The 16184-nt window shown below is 37.1% G+C and overlaps 1 protein-coding gene across 1 annotated transcript in view; it reads left to right on the plus strand.

Moving 5' to 3' along the window:
* LOC102870680 (unconventional myosin-IXa-like) overlaps nucleotides 1–16184 on the plus strand; it is a 266823-nt gene that overhangs the window by 231206 nt on the left and 19433 nt on the right. The window contains 3 exon segments of the mRNA XM_006888336.1: nucleotides 1885–1990; nucleotides 2625–2756; nucleotides 3664–3787. Of these exon segments, the coding sequence (XP_006888398.1) occupies nucleotides 1885–1990; nucleotides 2625–2756; nucleotides 3664–3787 (362 nt within the window).

Here is a 16184-nt window from a genome sequence, read left to right on the forward strand (position 1 = left end):
AAAGACTCAGCAAGAAAACTATTGGACGTAGTTGACCAATTCAGCAAAGTAGCAGGATACAAGATCAACAGACAAAAATCAGTTGGATTTCTCTATAGCGACAAAAAGAATACAGAGACAGAACTAAGAGAAACAATACCTTTCACAATAGCTGATCACTGTTTTTTTTTTACAGTGTGGAAAGCACTCTTATATTGATCCCACAGCAGTTGATGATGCAAGACCAGGTGTCCACAGTTAAGGTAGCTGGAGACTATACCCCTAATGGGGCTAACACAATGGATAGTAAAGCCAGTTTTCAAGGTTTCTGACACCATATATCTGAGTGCTACAAAATGTAAAGCATATTGATGAAATTCTGCTTAGAGACGTTTAAAGCCTGAGGCTTACATCTTCAGATTCCCTGGAAACTAGTTTTTATAAAATTTATAAAAGTTTATTCATTTTAATGAGAATTTATGGATTTTAATGAGGAATAGATCTCTAAAATGGCTGAAAAATTAGGCCATTATTATCCTATTTTTGTAATCAAGATTTCTGGGAGATAGGTTAGAATTTACGAGACTGGTTAGTGAATATAAAGATTGAGCAAACGGAGTTGAATGAAAACTGAGTTGTTCTTCCTCTGCCATTCAAATACAGCTGTCTCTCTTTGAAACAGTGGGGCAGGTAAGCTGACAGTTAGCTTCCAACTTTCTTTAGAGTCTACAAGGGACTACTATCTATTTTTCCAAATGTTTTGTTACAGCATTACTATTTATTTCCAAAAGAATTAAATTTTGTAATACATAAGTTTATAGGTTGCTTTGTATTCTGCATTTGTTAGCTGCTACATTAATGATCAATATCTTGAATATTTTCTTCAAGGACAGATTGCTTTAAGAAATTACTGCATATAGTTATGTGTTCTTCAGATTCATGGAATTGCCACTTCTGTCTTCAGTGTTACCTATCCTCTTTGTCTTTCTTAGTTCCAGATGTTCTTTCTGTCTTTCTCTGGTGTCTGGACTCATCCAATATAGACTGTCCACTGCTCCTTTAAGTAATTTGTTAGGCCAAGTTGATTCCTGACTTATTTTATTTTATATTGGTTTACTTGCAAAGTTCATATACATTGTTTTTCACACTCGATCTTTCCCCTTTCCTTTACCCAACAAATTGTGTGACTTTATGATTAAGCAACCCTCCCCCCTTGGATCCTCATACTCATCCCAAAAATAATGGTCTCATACAGTATTTGTCTTTATAAGACAGTTAGGATAATGCTCTTCAGTCCCTCCCAAGATAGGTAATAATTTATAAAGTTATTGCTCCTGCATGCTGCATAGTATTCCATTGTGTGAATGTACCATAATTTCTCAATCCATTCCATTGTGTTTGGGTATTTGGTGCTGGCAAAATTGGACTGCTAACTTCAGAAAGCTGAAACAGGATTCACAACTCTCACCATACACAAAAATCAACTCAAGGTGAATCAGAGACATGGGAGTAAAGCCCCAAACCATAAAGTTTGTAAGAGACAAACTGGGATCAAGCTTAGAAGCTTAATCTATGGTATAAAGGGACTGCCACAAATATAGACAGAAATGCACAATCTGAAAATGATAAAATTGATGAATGAGACCTTCTAAAGAGTAAATCTCAGTGTTCATCAAAACCTTTTCTAATAGACTGCTAATGTTAACCAAGATTTTCTGTACTCTTTTTTTTTTCCATCTCTCCTTCGTCTTTCAAAAAAGAAATCTATTTCTTTATTTCCTTCCAAGTTGCTTCAGTGCCAAACTCAAGAGCCAGCCTTTTCTGCTACTTAGCTTCTACCCAGGAGGAAGATGTAACATTCAAGAAGGAATATTCAGTCTTTTTTGCTGCCCTAACTTTTTTTAGGCCTTCAGGAGAGGAAGGAGACAATTCGTGGTGTATACTCTGTGATTGACCAACTCTCCCGAACTCATCTCAATACACTGGAACGCCTCATCTTTCATCTGGTCAGGTAACTTCAAGAAACAAGAAATTGTTTAAACATTAGGAATAGAAGTCCTCAGTTAAGTTGGACCGCATGACCCAATTTTAGTAACAACTTGAGCTTCATGATGAGACAGTAGCCTGTTAACTGACTCATTAACCAAAAAAATCTTATCTCTGTTGTGACATAACATAATTCATGGGTGGTAGTTTCAGATGGTGCTCAAATTGTTGAACCAAAGGGTCTTCAGGAGTAGTTTCTCTTACTCTGAGGTATAAATATTAGAAGTACTCAAAAAGAAAGTTATCCTTACTGCTATTTTATTTTCTTTCCTAAAAATTCCTTAAAGCCTCTACATTCTTTAGGCATGCTGGTCTGGTCCTTGAGACTTAGGTCACAAATTTCCTTTGATAAACATGCTGCCAACAAAAGGGACAGTGAAACACTTTTTCCAAAGACAAAAGAGTTTGAAAAAAATGTCCAGTGACTCCCTTAAACTGAAAGGGTTTTCCTTCCAACACTGTGAAATACATAAGTATTTCATGTGAGACTTATAATGACCTCTTTCTCTCATTTATTCTGCTACTTTCTGCTGATCTGCCCTTTGACCCTTTTCCATTTGATTTCTGGTTTTTTGGTTTTTTTTCCCCTTTTTCCTTAGGATTGCTCTGCAAGAAGACACTAATCGAATGTCTGCAAATGCTTTGGCCATTGTATTTGCACCCTGCATTCTCCGCTGTCCTGATACCACTGACCCATTACAAAGTGTACAGGACATCAGTAAGACTACCACGTAAGTCAGGATCAGGAAGACCTCAGAGACTTTGGGCTCAGTCATTGTTGACATTTCATCTCAATATCAAACATAGCGAATGATTTCATAGATTCAGATGTTTTAAAAAAAGATCGTTCCTTACTGACACCAAGTCATACAGATTTTCTTATTTTAAAAATAGGATTTTTTCCATTCTGTTCAACTGAAATAGTACTTATTTTGAAAGATTTTGTGGTGTAGTCCATTGGTAGTTGTACTGCTAACACAAAAGCTGCACCTCTCTGGTGGGGCGAATCCACCAGTAGCTCTCAGGGAGAAAGATGAGCAGTTTTCTGTCATGGGATTTATAGCCTTGAAACCTGCCAGAGAATCAGCCATAACTTGATGCTGACTCAATGGCAATGTGTTTGAGGGAGTTATTGTTTGCTTCATTTTGTTTTAAATATAATATTTGCTTATAGTTCTTTACTTGGAGTTCCTAAGTGTGGGGTGTTTTTTAATTCTGTTTTATCAAATTAGCTACACTTCATATCTTCGTATTATCTGATCCTATGGCTCTTAATTCCTTTAAGTGCTTCAGTGTACTATATTTTTACCTTGGTGGTTTTTTGTAGGCTGCTTCTTCTAGAGTGGGAGTTCTTAATTTGACTATAAAAGAAATTTAAAAAAATACAAGTGCTTGTCTTTCACCCTCAGAGTATAATTTAATTGTGTGACCTGGAAATAAGGATTTATACAGACTTCATAGATGGGTTGTAAAGTGCAACTTAAAATTGAAAACTACAGTGCTAGAACCTGTCCCTGAGTGCATAAGGAAAGGATTGTTGGCTTCTCCACCCCCACCTCCAATTCCCTAACCTTACCACCACACTTCATTTGTTTTACTTTGACTCTTAACATTTTTCTCTGTTATTTCTTATTTCAGCTGCGTGGAGCTGATTGTTGTAGAACAGATGAATAAATACAAGGCTCGTCTCAAAGACATCAGTAGCTTGGAATTTGCAGAGAATAAGGCAAAGACCAGGCTCTCCCTGATTCGTAGATCAATGGTAAGATACAGGACAAATGGGAGACTTCTTGGGGTTTTAGGTATATTTGTGTTGTAGAGAAGGGATTATTTTCAGGATCTTTTTCATAGGTAACAAGGGAGGGGGGAAACCACCAAATCTCAAGGCACTATGGATCCCTCATGTTTTATCTTTCAGGTCTTTTTAATTATAGGAATAGATATGCAGATAAATGTGCAGAATATTTTAAATCAAGTATTTGAACAAAGCATTAATGGTCTAATAATCTGCCCTGTTTTTTCTTCCAATCCTTCCATTACAACTTACCTATCCTAACTTTTTTCTCTGCTTCTTTCCACCATCTGTCCAAACCTCAGCCATGTCAGTATTTGGTGATGTATATAACATAATCATTTTCAAGAATGTGATTCATATTCCATAGATGGATATGGAATTCCATCTATGAGTCTCCTGTTATCAAACTAAAGATTCCTTTTAAGGACTAATTTAACAGATTTTCAGGAAACTTTTATGAAAATAATAATTTCTTTCCTCCACTTGCCCACTTTTCTGTGTAGTACTTTCTTTAGTAGCCAATGACATACACAGCTATCTCTAATTATCATAGACCAGTCATCAGTAGGATCTAGGTAACTACAGAAATGCTGTTACAGTGAAATTTAATTATTTCTTATTTGCTACCTTTTAGTTGTAAAATAAAATTAAAATGATGACTGCCTACTCAGCTCCTCAGTAAGTTTCCAACAAGCAGCAGTGTTCTCCATCATCACACCCATTCTTTTCTAGAATCCCAGCAATCCTTCCTCCATATCTTCATAGTTTATATTTAGTTTAACTGTTTTTCTTCCTTTACTGTTTAAACTGCCTAGCATGGAACAAGTGCTTACAAATGTCTGTTGATTAAGTAAGTGAAGAATCTTTTTCTAAAAGCGAATTTTAACTTTTCTCAGGCAGTAAGGTATTTTATAAAGCTCATCCGAATCTTTTCCCCAAAACCTCATATAAAAGTGAAACTTTTCATAGTATGGGTTTTCCTGACCTCAGCTCTGACAGGCCCAGCTTGGCAAGGCCTTTCCAGAAGGGAAGGGCATATGCTGTTTATTATTAATTTACTTTTAAAGCAGATAGAGAAGCTTTGCTTTTTTGCAAATAACTACTGAAGATAAATCTGCTCAAAGATTAACCCTTCTCTTTTAATGAACAATGACATGCACATTCTAACCTTCTGCTTTCCTTTTCATGTCCTTCCTAATCCAGAAACCTGTACTAATTGCAGTTAGATTTATGAGCATTACCCGCAGTTCAGTCTCGGTATGTATCAATAATTGCAATGTGTCATAGTCACTTTATATTATTGTCTCTCATTCATCCAGGAATGTTCTGCTTTGTCTATCATTCATGCCTGTCCATCTTCCATGTGCAGCCCCAGTTCAGCTTCTACTTTCTAGCCAGCCTTCACTTCTTTGTCTCTTACTCTTTTTCTCTAGATCTTTCCTTTTCCTTCTGTGTCATACAACTGAACAGTGCGCTTTTTGCCATAAACCATAAACTTGGTTTCTCCTCCTTGTCAGATAAGCCGTTTAAAAATGATGAATCATTCCTTAGGAAAATGCATTCTCTTTGTAGATTTCTTCTTTTGTTGAATCATTGAAAGTTGAAGCTGTTAAGGATCAAATTTTTACTTTGAGCTTTACTCCTATCTGTTTCCTCCACTATATTGAAGTACTTATTACAACTTTCAGCATTATTAATGCTTATTTGAATATCTGTGAATTTGATGACATCTTCCAAGACATAGGAGTAGAGCTCTTACTGTTATCTACCAAGTGGTTATCAAGACAGAACAGCAAATAGGAATGAATGAGTTGAGATGGACTGGTTCTAGGCCTAAGTATCAAAGTATATCTTAAGTTTCACGGATTATACACAAAGAAGAATGGAGGGATGAAAGTCAAATAATTGTAGGAACTGTCACCCTACATATTAACCAGTTCACTGAAGATCCTTGTTTGGTGTATATAAAAAATCTGTTTTGGTTTTTTGTTTAGTAACTACTTCTTAACTCTTGTCACATAAAGCTCTTTTCCTCCTGGGTCCCTCACTTCTTTAACAACATTTTGTCACTATTCCATAATTTTCAAATGCTTTAGTCTGATATCAGTATTGAAAATTCAGTCTTCTTCCTATTATAATTTCAATCACAGGCTTGATGTAGTGTTCCTTCCCAAGGCTGATTAGACCTTATCTGGGAGCTTGATGTTTGAGAGTAGGTGGATAGGTAACCATTAAGCAGTTTCTCCCTTTTTGTTTCTTTTCTCTTTCTAATGCTGAGATACAGAGGAGCAATAGGGAGACAAGAGTTCTCCATGAGATATGCAAGTGCTAAGGAGTCAACTTCTCTTTCTTGGCTGTTCTATACTGCTCTTCTGGATCACGGTCATTGAACTATATAAATGAATTTAAGTAGTAGCTCTAGTCTACCCTGCTGATAGTGAACTCAGTCCCATTCAATTGCCATAGTCATTGATATTTCCTTGCTAGATTTAGTTTGATTGCTTGGGTTTTTTTTTTGTTTTGATTTTATTTTTTAATTAAACTGGTAGCATTCACAGTGTCATGTGACTCTAACATGATTTTGTTTTCTGTCCCAGTACAATTTTTCCTCCCAACTCTTGTGGCCAGAAGCATATTGGAGGAAAGGTTCGTACCACTTGAACTAAAAGTTCAAGGGGAGAGGATAGTTTTGTCCATCTCTTCACTTGATGCTTCCCTACCATGTCCTGTGCCTGTTTCTGTTTTTCACTTTGCAGTTGTTGTTGTTATTGTCATGTGCCATCAAGTCACCTGCAACCCATAGTGACCCTATGTATAGCAACTAACAGAGGTCAAATCAGTAAGTTTTCGCTCAAACAGATAAAGAATGAAATATAAGCCTGTTTATATGATCTCAGACTTTGATTACCACCCTCTGGATTTGAGTAAGATTTTTTTTAAAAAATAAAATTTTTATTTTACACTAAAACAACATACCTCTGGAAACTCTGTCAACTTTGATAAATGTCAGTAGTTATAGAGGGGCTTCAGGCCTTTTGTTCATAGGGTCTCAGTGAGTCGTACTTGACTCAAAGGCAATTAATAACACTTAGAATATTTGTATACATTGTTTATTCACTCTGGATTTCCCATTCCCTTTACCTGCCCTTTCCTTCACCCATCAAATTATGTGACCCTGTATTAACTACCCCCCATCCTTACCCCTTTACTCCCCTGTCCCCCCTTTATCATACATGTTCTACAATAATGGTCTTATACAGTATTTGTCCTTATGTGACTGAATTAGTTCACTTAGCATAATGCTCTCCAGCCCTCCCAAGTTAGGTAGTGGTTTTACAAAATCATTGCTCTTGCGTGCTGCATAGTGTTCGACATTATGTAAATGTACCCTAATTTCTCAATCCTTTCAATTGTGGTTGGACATTGGGCTGTTTTCATGTTCTTGTAATGGTGAATAATGCTGCTATAAACATTGGTGTACAAGTCTGTGTTTGTGCCTCAGTTCTTATTTTTTCAAGCAGTGGAATAGCTGCATCATATGGGATTTCTTTGTTCAGCTTTTTGAAATGCCAAATTGCCTTCCAGCGTAATTGTACCATTTTATAATCCCAGCAGCAGTGTGTAAGTGTTCTTATCTTGCCACGTCCTTTCCAACATTGGGTAAGATTTTTTATATTTTTCCCTACAAAAAGGAAAAATAGTCTCTCTTTTCATTTTTTCTTTTCAAGTTTACATTAATACTGAGGTCCAAGAACTCCTTATTTTCTCTTTAACGTTTTTAGATTCAGATTGAAGGAAAGTGGAATAATATTGATGCTAGGGCTAGTTGTATACCTTGGATACTTTTAGAAATCCCTGAAGAGCTGACCACAACTATTATTGTATCCTTGAAGCTCAAAGGAGGAGTGCTTAGTTATCTTCAGCCATAAACCTGAGCCACAGTTTTGAAACAAGAATGCCATTTACCAACTTGTCATAAATATTTAGCTGTAGAATGGCTCTAGGCCCAATTTGTTATGAACAACGCTAAGACAAATTGATCATTTCTATCTAAGCAACTATGGAATTAAATGTTAGAATTGAATCTAAGATGGATGGTAGTGAGTTTTTAGGATCTCCAGTATGAACTAACCAAAGATACTTCATGCATTTAGAGATGACAAAAAAAATGTATTTTCTCTTTCAGTGTTTTTAGCTGTTCCCAAAGAGTATAATTAAGTTCAGTAGTGACTTTTCTTAGATGAAGTACAGTATACATTTGTGAAAGATGTATTGTGTTATTGCCAATGTGGAAACTCATTTAAGTTGGATGTTAAAAGATGAGTATTAATTTGTCAGATGCAGAAACGAAGAGCAGACAGACAATAACAGAGGCATGAAGGCAGGAAACAACTCTATTAAGTAGCCTGAACTGAGTTGGGAAATGCAGAAGCTGGAAAGGTGGATTGGAACCAGCTGGGTTACATTAAAAAATTTGAATTTTATTTTGTGAGCCATTTTTTAAATAGATGAATCACCATAGTGTGTATTTTCAACTGGTAGTCTATGAGGTGTCAGGATTGGTGGAAGATCTATTAACAATCTGCGTTATGTAGATGACACAACCCTGCTTGCTGAAACTGAGGAGGATCTGAAACACTTGCTGCAGAGGGTCAAGGACTGCAGCCTCCAATATGGGTTGAGGCTCAATGTCAAGAAGACAAAGATTCTCACCACTGGACCAATTGGCAGCATCAGGATGGATGGTGAAGAGATTGAGATTGTTAACAGCTTTAGTCTGCTTGGCTCCACAGTCAACACTCTCGGCACCAGTAGCCAGGAAATCAAAAAACGTTTTGAGATGGGAAAGTCTGCTGTTAGGGACCTCTCCAGGGTATTGAAGAGCAGTGGTGTCACTCTGGAGACTAAGGTGCGTCTGATACAGGCTATGGTCTTTGCAATCACTTGTTATATGTCAGAGAGTTGGACAATGACCAAGGAGGATAGAAGGAGAATTGATGCCTTTGAGCTGTGGTGCTGGAGAAGAGTATTGAATGTACCATGGACTGCCAAGAAAACAAACAGATTCATCCTGGAGAGGGTTAAACCAGGCTGCTCCTTGGAGGCAAGTAAACAACAGGTAAAAAGAGTCAGGCAACTGTAATACTAGTTAGGCTGCTTTTGACATGTTACAATCATTGGTTGGATGCTGAAATACTTTGATCATTTTCTCTTACTAGTTGAATGGTGGTGATTAAATTATGGAACATAATAATCACTAACTATATTATTCTTAGACTAAATTTCACAACACAGTAGTCCCAGAGTCATTTCATTCATACTTATTCTACATAGTTGTTGTTGTTGTTAGATACAGTCAAGTCTTCTACTTCTCTTAGAAAATCAGTGTTCAGTAGACCTAAACGTTGTCTGATCCTGTGCTGACCTCACAGTCTCCACTGTTACAGTCATGGTGTCAGTCCATCACGTTGAGGATCATCTTCTCTGACCATCCACCTTTCCAAACATCTTGTTCCATTCCAGGGATTGATTCATTCTGTCAGCATATCCAAAGTATGTGAATTGAAGTCTTAAATGTCCTTGCCTCTGAGGAATGCTCTGCCTGCATTTCTTTCAACACAGATTTCTTTGTCCTTTTACCATTCCATGCTATATTCTGTACTCTTCACACACCTGCACATGCACGCAGACAAGTGCACACACTTTTTTTTATTTAAAGAAACCAAATTAATTTAATTACTCTTAAAATAAGGTATAATTGTTTTTGATGTGCTGGGTTTTGGGGGGTTTTATTATTTTTATATTGATTTGCATACAAAATTTATATATTATGTTTTGTTTCTATACTTTGTGCTTCATGCATTCCTCTATTCTTACTGTGTTTCATAGTATCATTCCTATACATTGTGTTTTATAAAATTAATCACCATTGATTCATGCCCTTCATTAGCCCACCTTCTCAGGTCCTCACTTGATCCTTCTAATTTCTTCCCTCCCACTCTGCCCACATGGTTTTGTACACTCAAGACTCTCCCCGTCCACCCTCAAGGATCTCATAATGAATGTACATAAAGACTCCTACAGGCCTCCACATGAAAAAGACTAATAATCCATTTACAAAATAAGCAAAAGACATATTCAGATGGCCAACAGACATGAAGAAATGCTCAAAGTCACTGGCAATAAGAGATATGCAAATCAAAACTACAGTGAGATACCATCTTACATCAGTAGCAGTGGCAAAGTTTAACAGGGCTTCAAGTAATAAATGTTGGCGAGGATGTGGTGAGATAGGAACTCTTATACATTGTTGGTGGGATTGTAAAATGGTACAACCACTATGGAAGTTTGGTGCTTCCTCAAAAGCCTGAACATAGAAATTCCATATGACCCAGCTATTCCACTGTTTGGAATATACCTTGAAAAATGAGAATTGAGGCACAGAGACTTGTACACCAATGTTCATAGCAGCGTTATTCACCATCACAAGAACATGGAAGCAGCTCAGATGACCATTCACAATCAAATGGATGGAAAAAAATGTATGGTACATTCACACAATAGAATATTAATCAGCACACACGAGCAATGATTTTGTAAATTACTACCTAACTTGGGAGGGATTGGAAAGTACTATGCTAAGTGAACTAACCCAGTTCCATAAGGACAAATACTATATAAAACCATTATTGTAGAATGAGTATGAGGATCCAAGAGGGGGAGGGTGGAAGCAGAGGGGTGAGGAGGGGCGAGGGGAGGTGGGTTAATTATAGAGTTGCACAATTTGATGGGTGGGGGTGGTGAAGGAAATGGGAAAGATCTAGTGTGAAAAACAATGTATTCAAACTTTGTAAATAAACCAGTATAATTTTTTTTTAAAATTAAGAAAATAGAGATAAAAATCAAAACCACAAAGAGATACCAGCTCACCGCAGTAGCAGTGACAAAGTTTAATAGGACAGCAAGCAATAAATGTTGGAGAGGATGCGGAGAGATTGGAACTATCCTACACTGTTGGTGGGATTGTAAAATGGTACCACCATTCTGGAAGGCAATTTGGCATTTTCTCAAAAAGCTGAACATAGAAATTCCATATGACTCAGCTGTTCCACTGCTAGGAATATACCTGGAGGATAATAGAACTGAGACACAAAAGGAGATTTATACATGATGCTCATAGCTGTATTAGTCACAATAGCAACAATATGGAAACAGCCCAGATATCCATCAGCAAGAGAATGGAATTTTGAAATTGTGGTAAATTCACACAGTGGAATACAGTGCAGCACTCAGGAGAATTGAATTAAAAAACCTTTATGTAACTTGGGACAGGGTAGAGAACATTATGCTAAATGAACTAACTTAGGCTTTTATAGACAAATACTGCATGTAATCATTATTATAAAAAACATAAGAATAACTAGTGAGATGTGTGTGGATCTCCAAAAAGGGAAAGGGAGGGAGCAGAGGGCTGAGGGTAGAGAGAGGAGGCATCACAAGGTTGAAGGTTTTGGTAGGTAGAGGGAGAAGGTGAAGGAATTAGGAAAGATCCAATGAAGATCTGAAAACACAGGATATGAAAAGGGCCAGAGCCATGTGAGGATGGTCATATCTGACCTTTACCAACTTCACAAGAGGGAACTGTCCTCATCCATAATACCCATAACACAGAACTAATTCCCATGAAGTCACATATGTCCCCCATGCTACCATACCTCTTTGTACTCATCTCAACACCAATCTTAACTGCTTTGACAGGTCCAAAATCCAATGAGATAGTTCACAGACCACACAGAACCTTACTGGGGATTAATAACAGAATAAAATCAACACAGCTCCTGAAATGCACACACAGACACCTCAGCCTCAAGCCTTCAGACCATTAGTTCCCAAGTTTTCAGTCCTGCCAATGTTGGCTCCCCACCCCACTGCCATATCTCATCTCACATTAAATTTCCATTTTGGCCATGGCTGCTATTTTCTCTTTCATCTTCACTGGTAGAGAAAGATCTGTCTCTTCATCTAGAGCTGTTAATTGATTGATGGATGAATCTAGCCAGTTCTCATAGATTGTCGAGACTGGTGCCAGTACCCCTGTGGATAGGCTAACACATCCAGTCTTCATATTCCTGCCCATCCACATGGCATCATCTCTCCTTAATGTAATAATTACTTCAACATAAAACAGTTAATCTTTTGGCTAGGAAAGACAATTCTGAATGATAAAACTTAAGACAACCAGTTAGGGTAACAGATCAATGGTGATTGACTTTATGAAACAGTGTATATGAATGATCATATGAAACACAATGTGAATTAAAAATTAAAAAAATTGTTTAGTAAACTATTTTAATAAGTTAGAGGAGGAAAATTTAAATTATTAGTAGTACCAACCCTCACAATATTAAATAAGTTATTAATTGTAAAACCCTAAGATCATCAATTGGGACATTATGAGTATTATGTTTTATAAAAGCTTAATGAAACCTCCCTCACATGTTGTTTTTGTTGTTGTTATGTGCTGTTGCGCCAACCCTATGAGCAATAGCTCTGAACCCTACCCCATCCTGAGCCAACTCTCCATCTCTGACACACCTGTCCATTTTGCTCCAGCCACTGTGTCAATCCATTTTATCCAGGGTCTTCTTTTGCACTGCCGCTCTACTCTTCCAAGTCTGATGTCCTTCTCCAAGCATCGGTCCCTCCTGGTGGCATGCCTAAAGTATATGAGATAGAGTTTCAGAATTCTTCCCTCCAAGGAGTAATCTAGTTTTACCCTCCCCAGGATGGACCTGTTTGTTTTCTTAGCAGTCCGTTATATATTCAAGACTTCTCCAGTAGTATAGCTCTGCAACTCAAAGATATCAGTACAGCTTTCAAATGCATAGCAAGCAATTGAGAAGACCATGTCTGCAACTGAGAAGACCATGGCCTGAATCAGGCATACATTAATTTCTAGACTGACATCATTGCTCTTTAGCACTCTGGAGAGGTGGGATAACCAACTTTCCTCTATCTGTCAACCTACATCTATGAATATGCATGTAAAATTCCTAAATGAAAATGTGGCAAATGCAGTTCAGCACCCCATTAAACACTGATCAAATTGGATATAATCTGGAAACACAAAAATGATTATGTTATTAGAATATCAACATAATTCATATTGATTTGTGGAGAAGAAAAAAAATCATTATTTGATATAATTCTGTAGACTTAAAAAATTCCAATATAACTTAATAGAATAAAATATCTTCCCAGTAAAATATCTTTCTCAACTTAAATGCTAATATCTTGTTTAGTGGAGAAATACTGAAAGCATTTCCATCAAATCCGTAACAAGACAAGGGTGTTCATTTCCTCTACTGGTATGAAATTCTTTTTAAAAAGTTAACACTGTTTCATAAAACAAGGGATGTCATTAGAAGCTCAGCTAAATTTTCAGACTCAAGACTTTCAGACAGACTCCACTTTACACAAAACCACTTAGAAGGGTATAAAGCAGGACATCAACAGCATAAAGTATTCCTCTTCCAGAATTCTTTTATCAGTCCATGATGGCACCCAGCCATCAGGGAATTCACATTAGCCTGCCAAGTGATAACTCAAGTTGCAGAGAGAAGAGAACCTTATGTAGTGGGTGTGGGAACCCTTCTGCCTTAGAATTTTCTTAACTCTCATAGGATTCACTATATCTTCTAACTGTTGTTATAACAATAATTTCAGTGTCCCTACAAGGGATGTGTCCAGTTACAAGACTCATGCTCAGGGAAGTTCAAATAAACATATACCTTCTTAAGCAAGTATTTTGGAAGTCTATTGTTAGCACCATCAAGTTGACTACAATTTATAGCTACCCTGTGAAGACAGAGGGAAACCTTGCCCAAGCCCATCATTGCAATCACTGTCAGTCCACCTTGTCTTCCTTTCTTTCTCTGAGCCTCTTAATTTCTCCAGCATGACTTTTTTTCCCCAGGGACTGACCCCTCCTGACAACATACCCAAAGGAGGTGAGACAAAATTTTACCATCCTTCTCTCTAACAAGCACCCTGGTTGTACTTCCTCCAAGACATGTTTGTTTAGTCTTTTGGCAGTCCCAGGGATCTTCAGTACTCTTTATCAGCACCGTAATTAAAAAATACCAATTCTTTGGTCTTCCTTGATTCATTGTCCAACTTTCACATCCCTGTTAAACAATGGAAAATACCATGGCTTGGGGCAGGCACACCTTTATGTTTAAACTGACATTCTTTCATTGTAGCTCTTTGAAAAGGCTCTTTGACAGCAGATTTTCTCAGTGCGTCATGCCTTTTGATTTCTTGATGGCTGTTACTATGGCTGTTTATTACAGAATAAAAAAAATTAAGTCATGGCAACTTTAATATTTTCTCCATCTACCACAATGTTGCCTATTAGCTCAGTGGTGATGATTTTTGTTTCAGTGGTGATGATTTTTGTTTTCTTGATGTTTAAATGTAACCCTTATTGAAGGCTGTAGTCTTTGACCTTCTGGAGTAAGTGCTTCAAGCTCTCTTCACATAGTGCAAACACAGTTCCATCATATGCGTAGTTCGGGTTGTTGATGACTGTTCTAATCCAGATGCACGTTCTTCTTCATATAGTCCAGCTTCTTGAATTATATTCTTAGCATACATATATAATATGTGTGATGAAACGATACAATCCTGATCACATCTTTCCTGATTTTAAATATGCATGCCATATCCCCTTCTTTGCAGTCTGTTGAAATGACTGCTTCTTGGTCTGTGTACAGATTTCACATCAGCACAATTAAAATATTCTGGAATTTCCATTTTTCTCAGTGTTATCCATTATTATGATCCATACAGTTAAAATGCCATTGCATAGTCTTATAAAACCCCATCTCCCTGATAATCTGTTCTCAGCCAAGATCCTTGTGACATCTTGGCTCATTCCATAGCCTTTTCTGAATCCGGCTTGCACTGGCAAAATCTGCTGGTTAGTAGGTTTAAGTATTGGACTGCTAGCCAGAAGTTTGGTGGTCAGTGCTTTTTAGCTTCTCCAGAACATGGATGAAACAATCTGTACTTGTTAAGATTTATAGCCTCAGAAATTTAGAGCAGTCTATTTTGTACTGTAGAACCGCTTGAACTGAAACTGATAGAAGAGTTTTAGGGGGCAGACAAGGAGGTTAGTATCGGGTTCTCAAAATTTAAGTATAATTCTTCCTTATCCAGAGAGTCCTAGGGACATATAATGTATGCAGTTTACTTATCAAGGTAATTGTCACCACTAGCCATGAAGTCTGATAACATAATTTACATGTAGCCTTTACCAGGTTTCCAGGGCAAAGTTTATCAAAAGGCAAGTTTTCCTATAAAAAATACAATAAAATAGTTTCATTGTTTTCAGCAACATGTTCTTGGTACAAGTACAGCAACAGATAGAAAGTTGGTTTTTCCCCATATTTGAATAAAGAACTAGATACAAATTATATATAAAGTATGGTCAGTCATGACCAGTAAAATCCCCATAATACTATAATCTTGGGGTTATAAATTTTCTATATGTGAAAATTGTTAAAAGAAATATTCGTAGATTCAATCACAAGAATCAATAAAAAGGAAAAAATAAGTATCACTCTATGACAAAAATGACCATATGTTAAGCAAAAAGTAAGCATACAATATGAGAGAATACTTACACATCGTATCATTAGGTATACTTTTCCAATGAACAACAGCAACCCCTGTGAATAAGTATAATGACCAGCTATCCAATGAAAAGTGAACCAAGAATACTACAAACCACTTATAAAACTTGTGCACAGAACCTTTTCAGGGATTCCACCACGTCAAATCTGTTTTGGTCATGTTGTTGTTAAGTGCCATCAAATCGAGTACACCTCTTAGCGACCCTCTGAATGAATAGATCTCTGTCCTATCCTGTTTCGTCATCATCCTTGACACATCTGAGTCCATTGCCACAGACACTGTATCAGTTCATATTGTTGAGGATCTTCCTCTCCTTTGCTGACCCTTAAGCTTTCCAAGCATGATGTCCATTTCCAAGGAATAGCCTCTCCTAACCTGTCCCAAATACATAAGATGAAGCTTCCCCATCTTTGACTCCAAACAACATTCTAGTTGAACTTTCTCTAAGAGATGTATTTTCGTTTAGCAGTTTGTGGGATATTCAGCACTCCTTTCCAACACTGTAACTCAAATGCATCTATTCCTCTTGCTTTTGTGATACTGCCAAGGAAATATTCGCCTTTTCCCTGTGTTGACTTTTGTATTGATAATACAAAAGCAGTCATGGGTAACACAATTGAAAAATAATGTATCCTGAACATGACTGATGTGGGAAACAAAATTCTGG

This window comes from Elephantulus edwardii, unplaced genomic scaffold (genome assembly GCF_000299155.1).
Source record: "Elephantulus edwardii isolate Elephantulus edwardi_28Jun2011 unplaced genomic scaffold, EleEdw1.0 scaffold00066, whole genome shotgun sequence".
NCBI classification, from domain to species: Eukaryota; Metazoa; Chordata; class Mammalia; order Macroscelidea; family Macroscelididae; genus Elephantulus; species Elephantulus edwardii.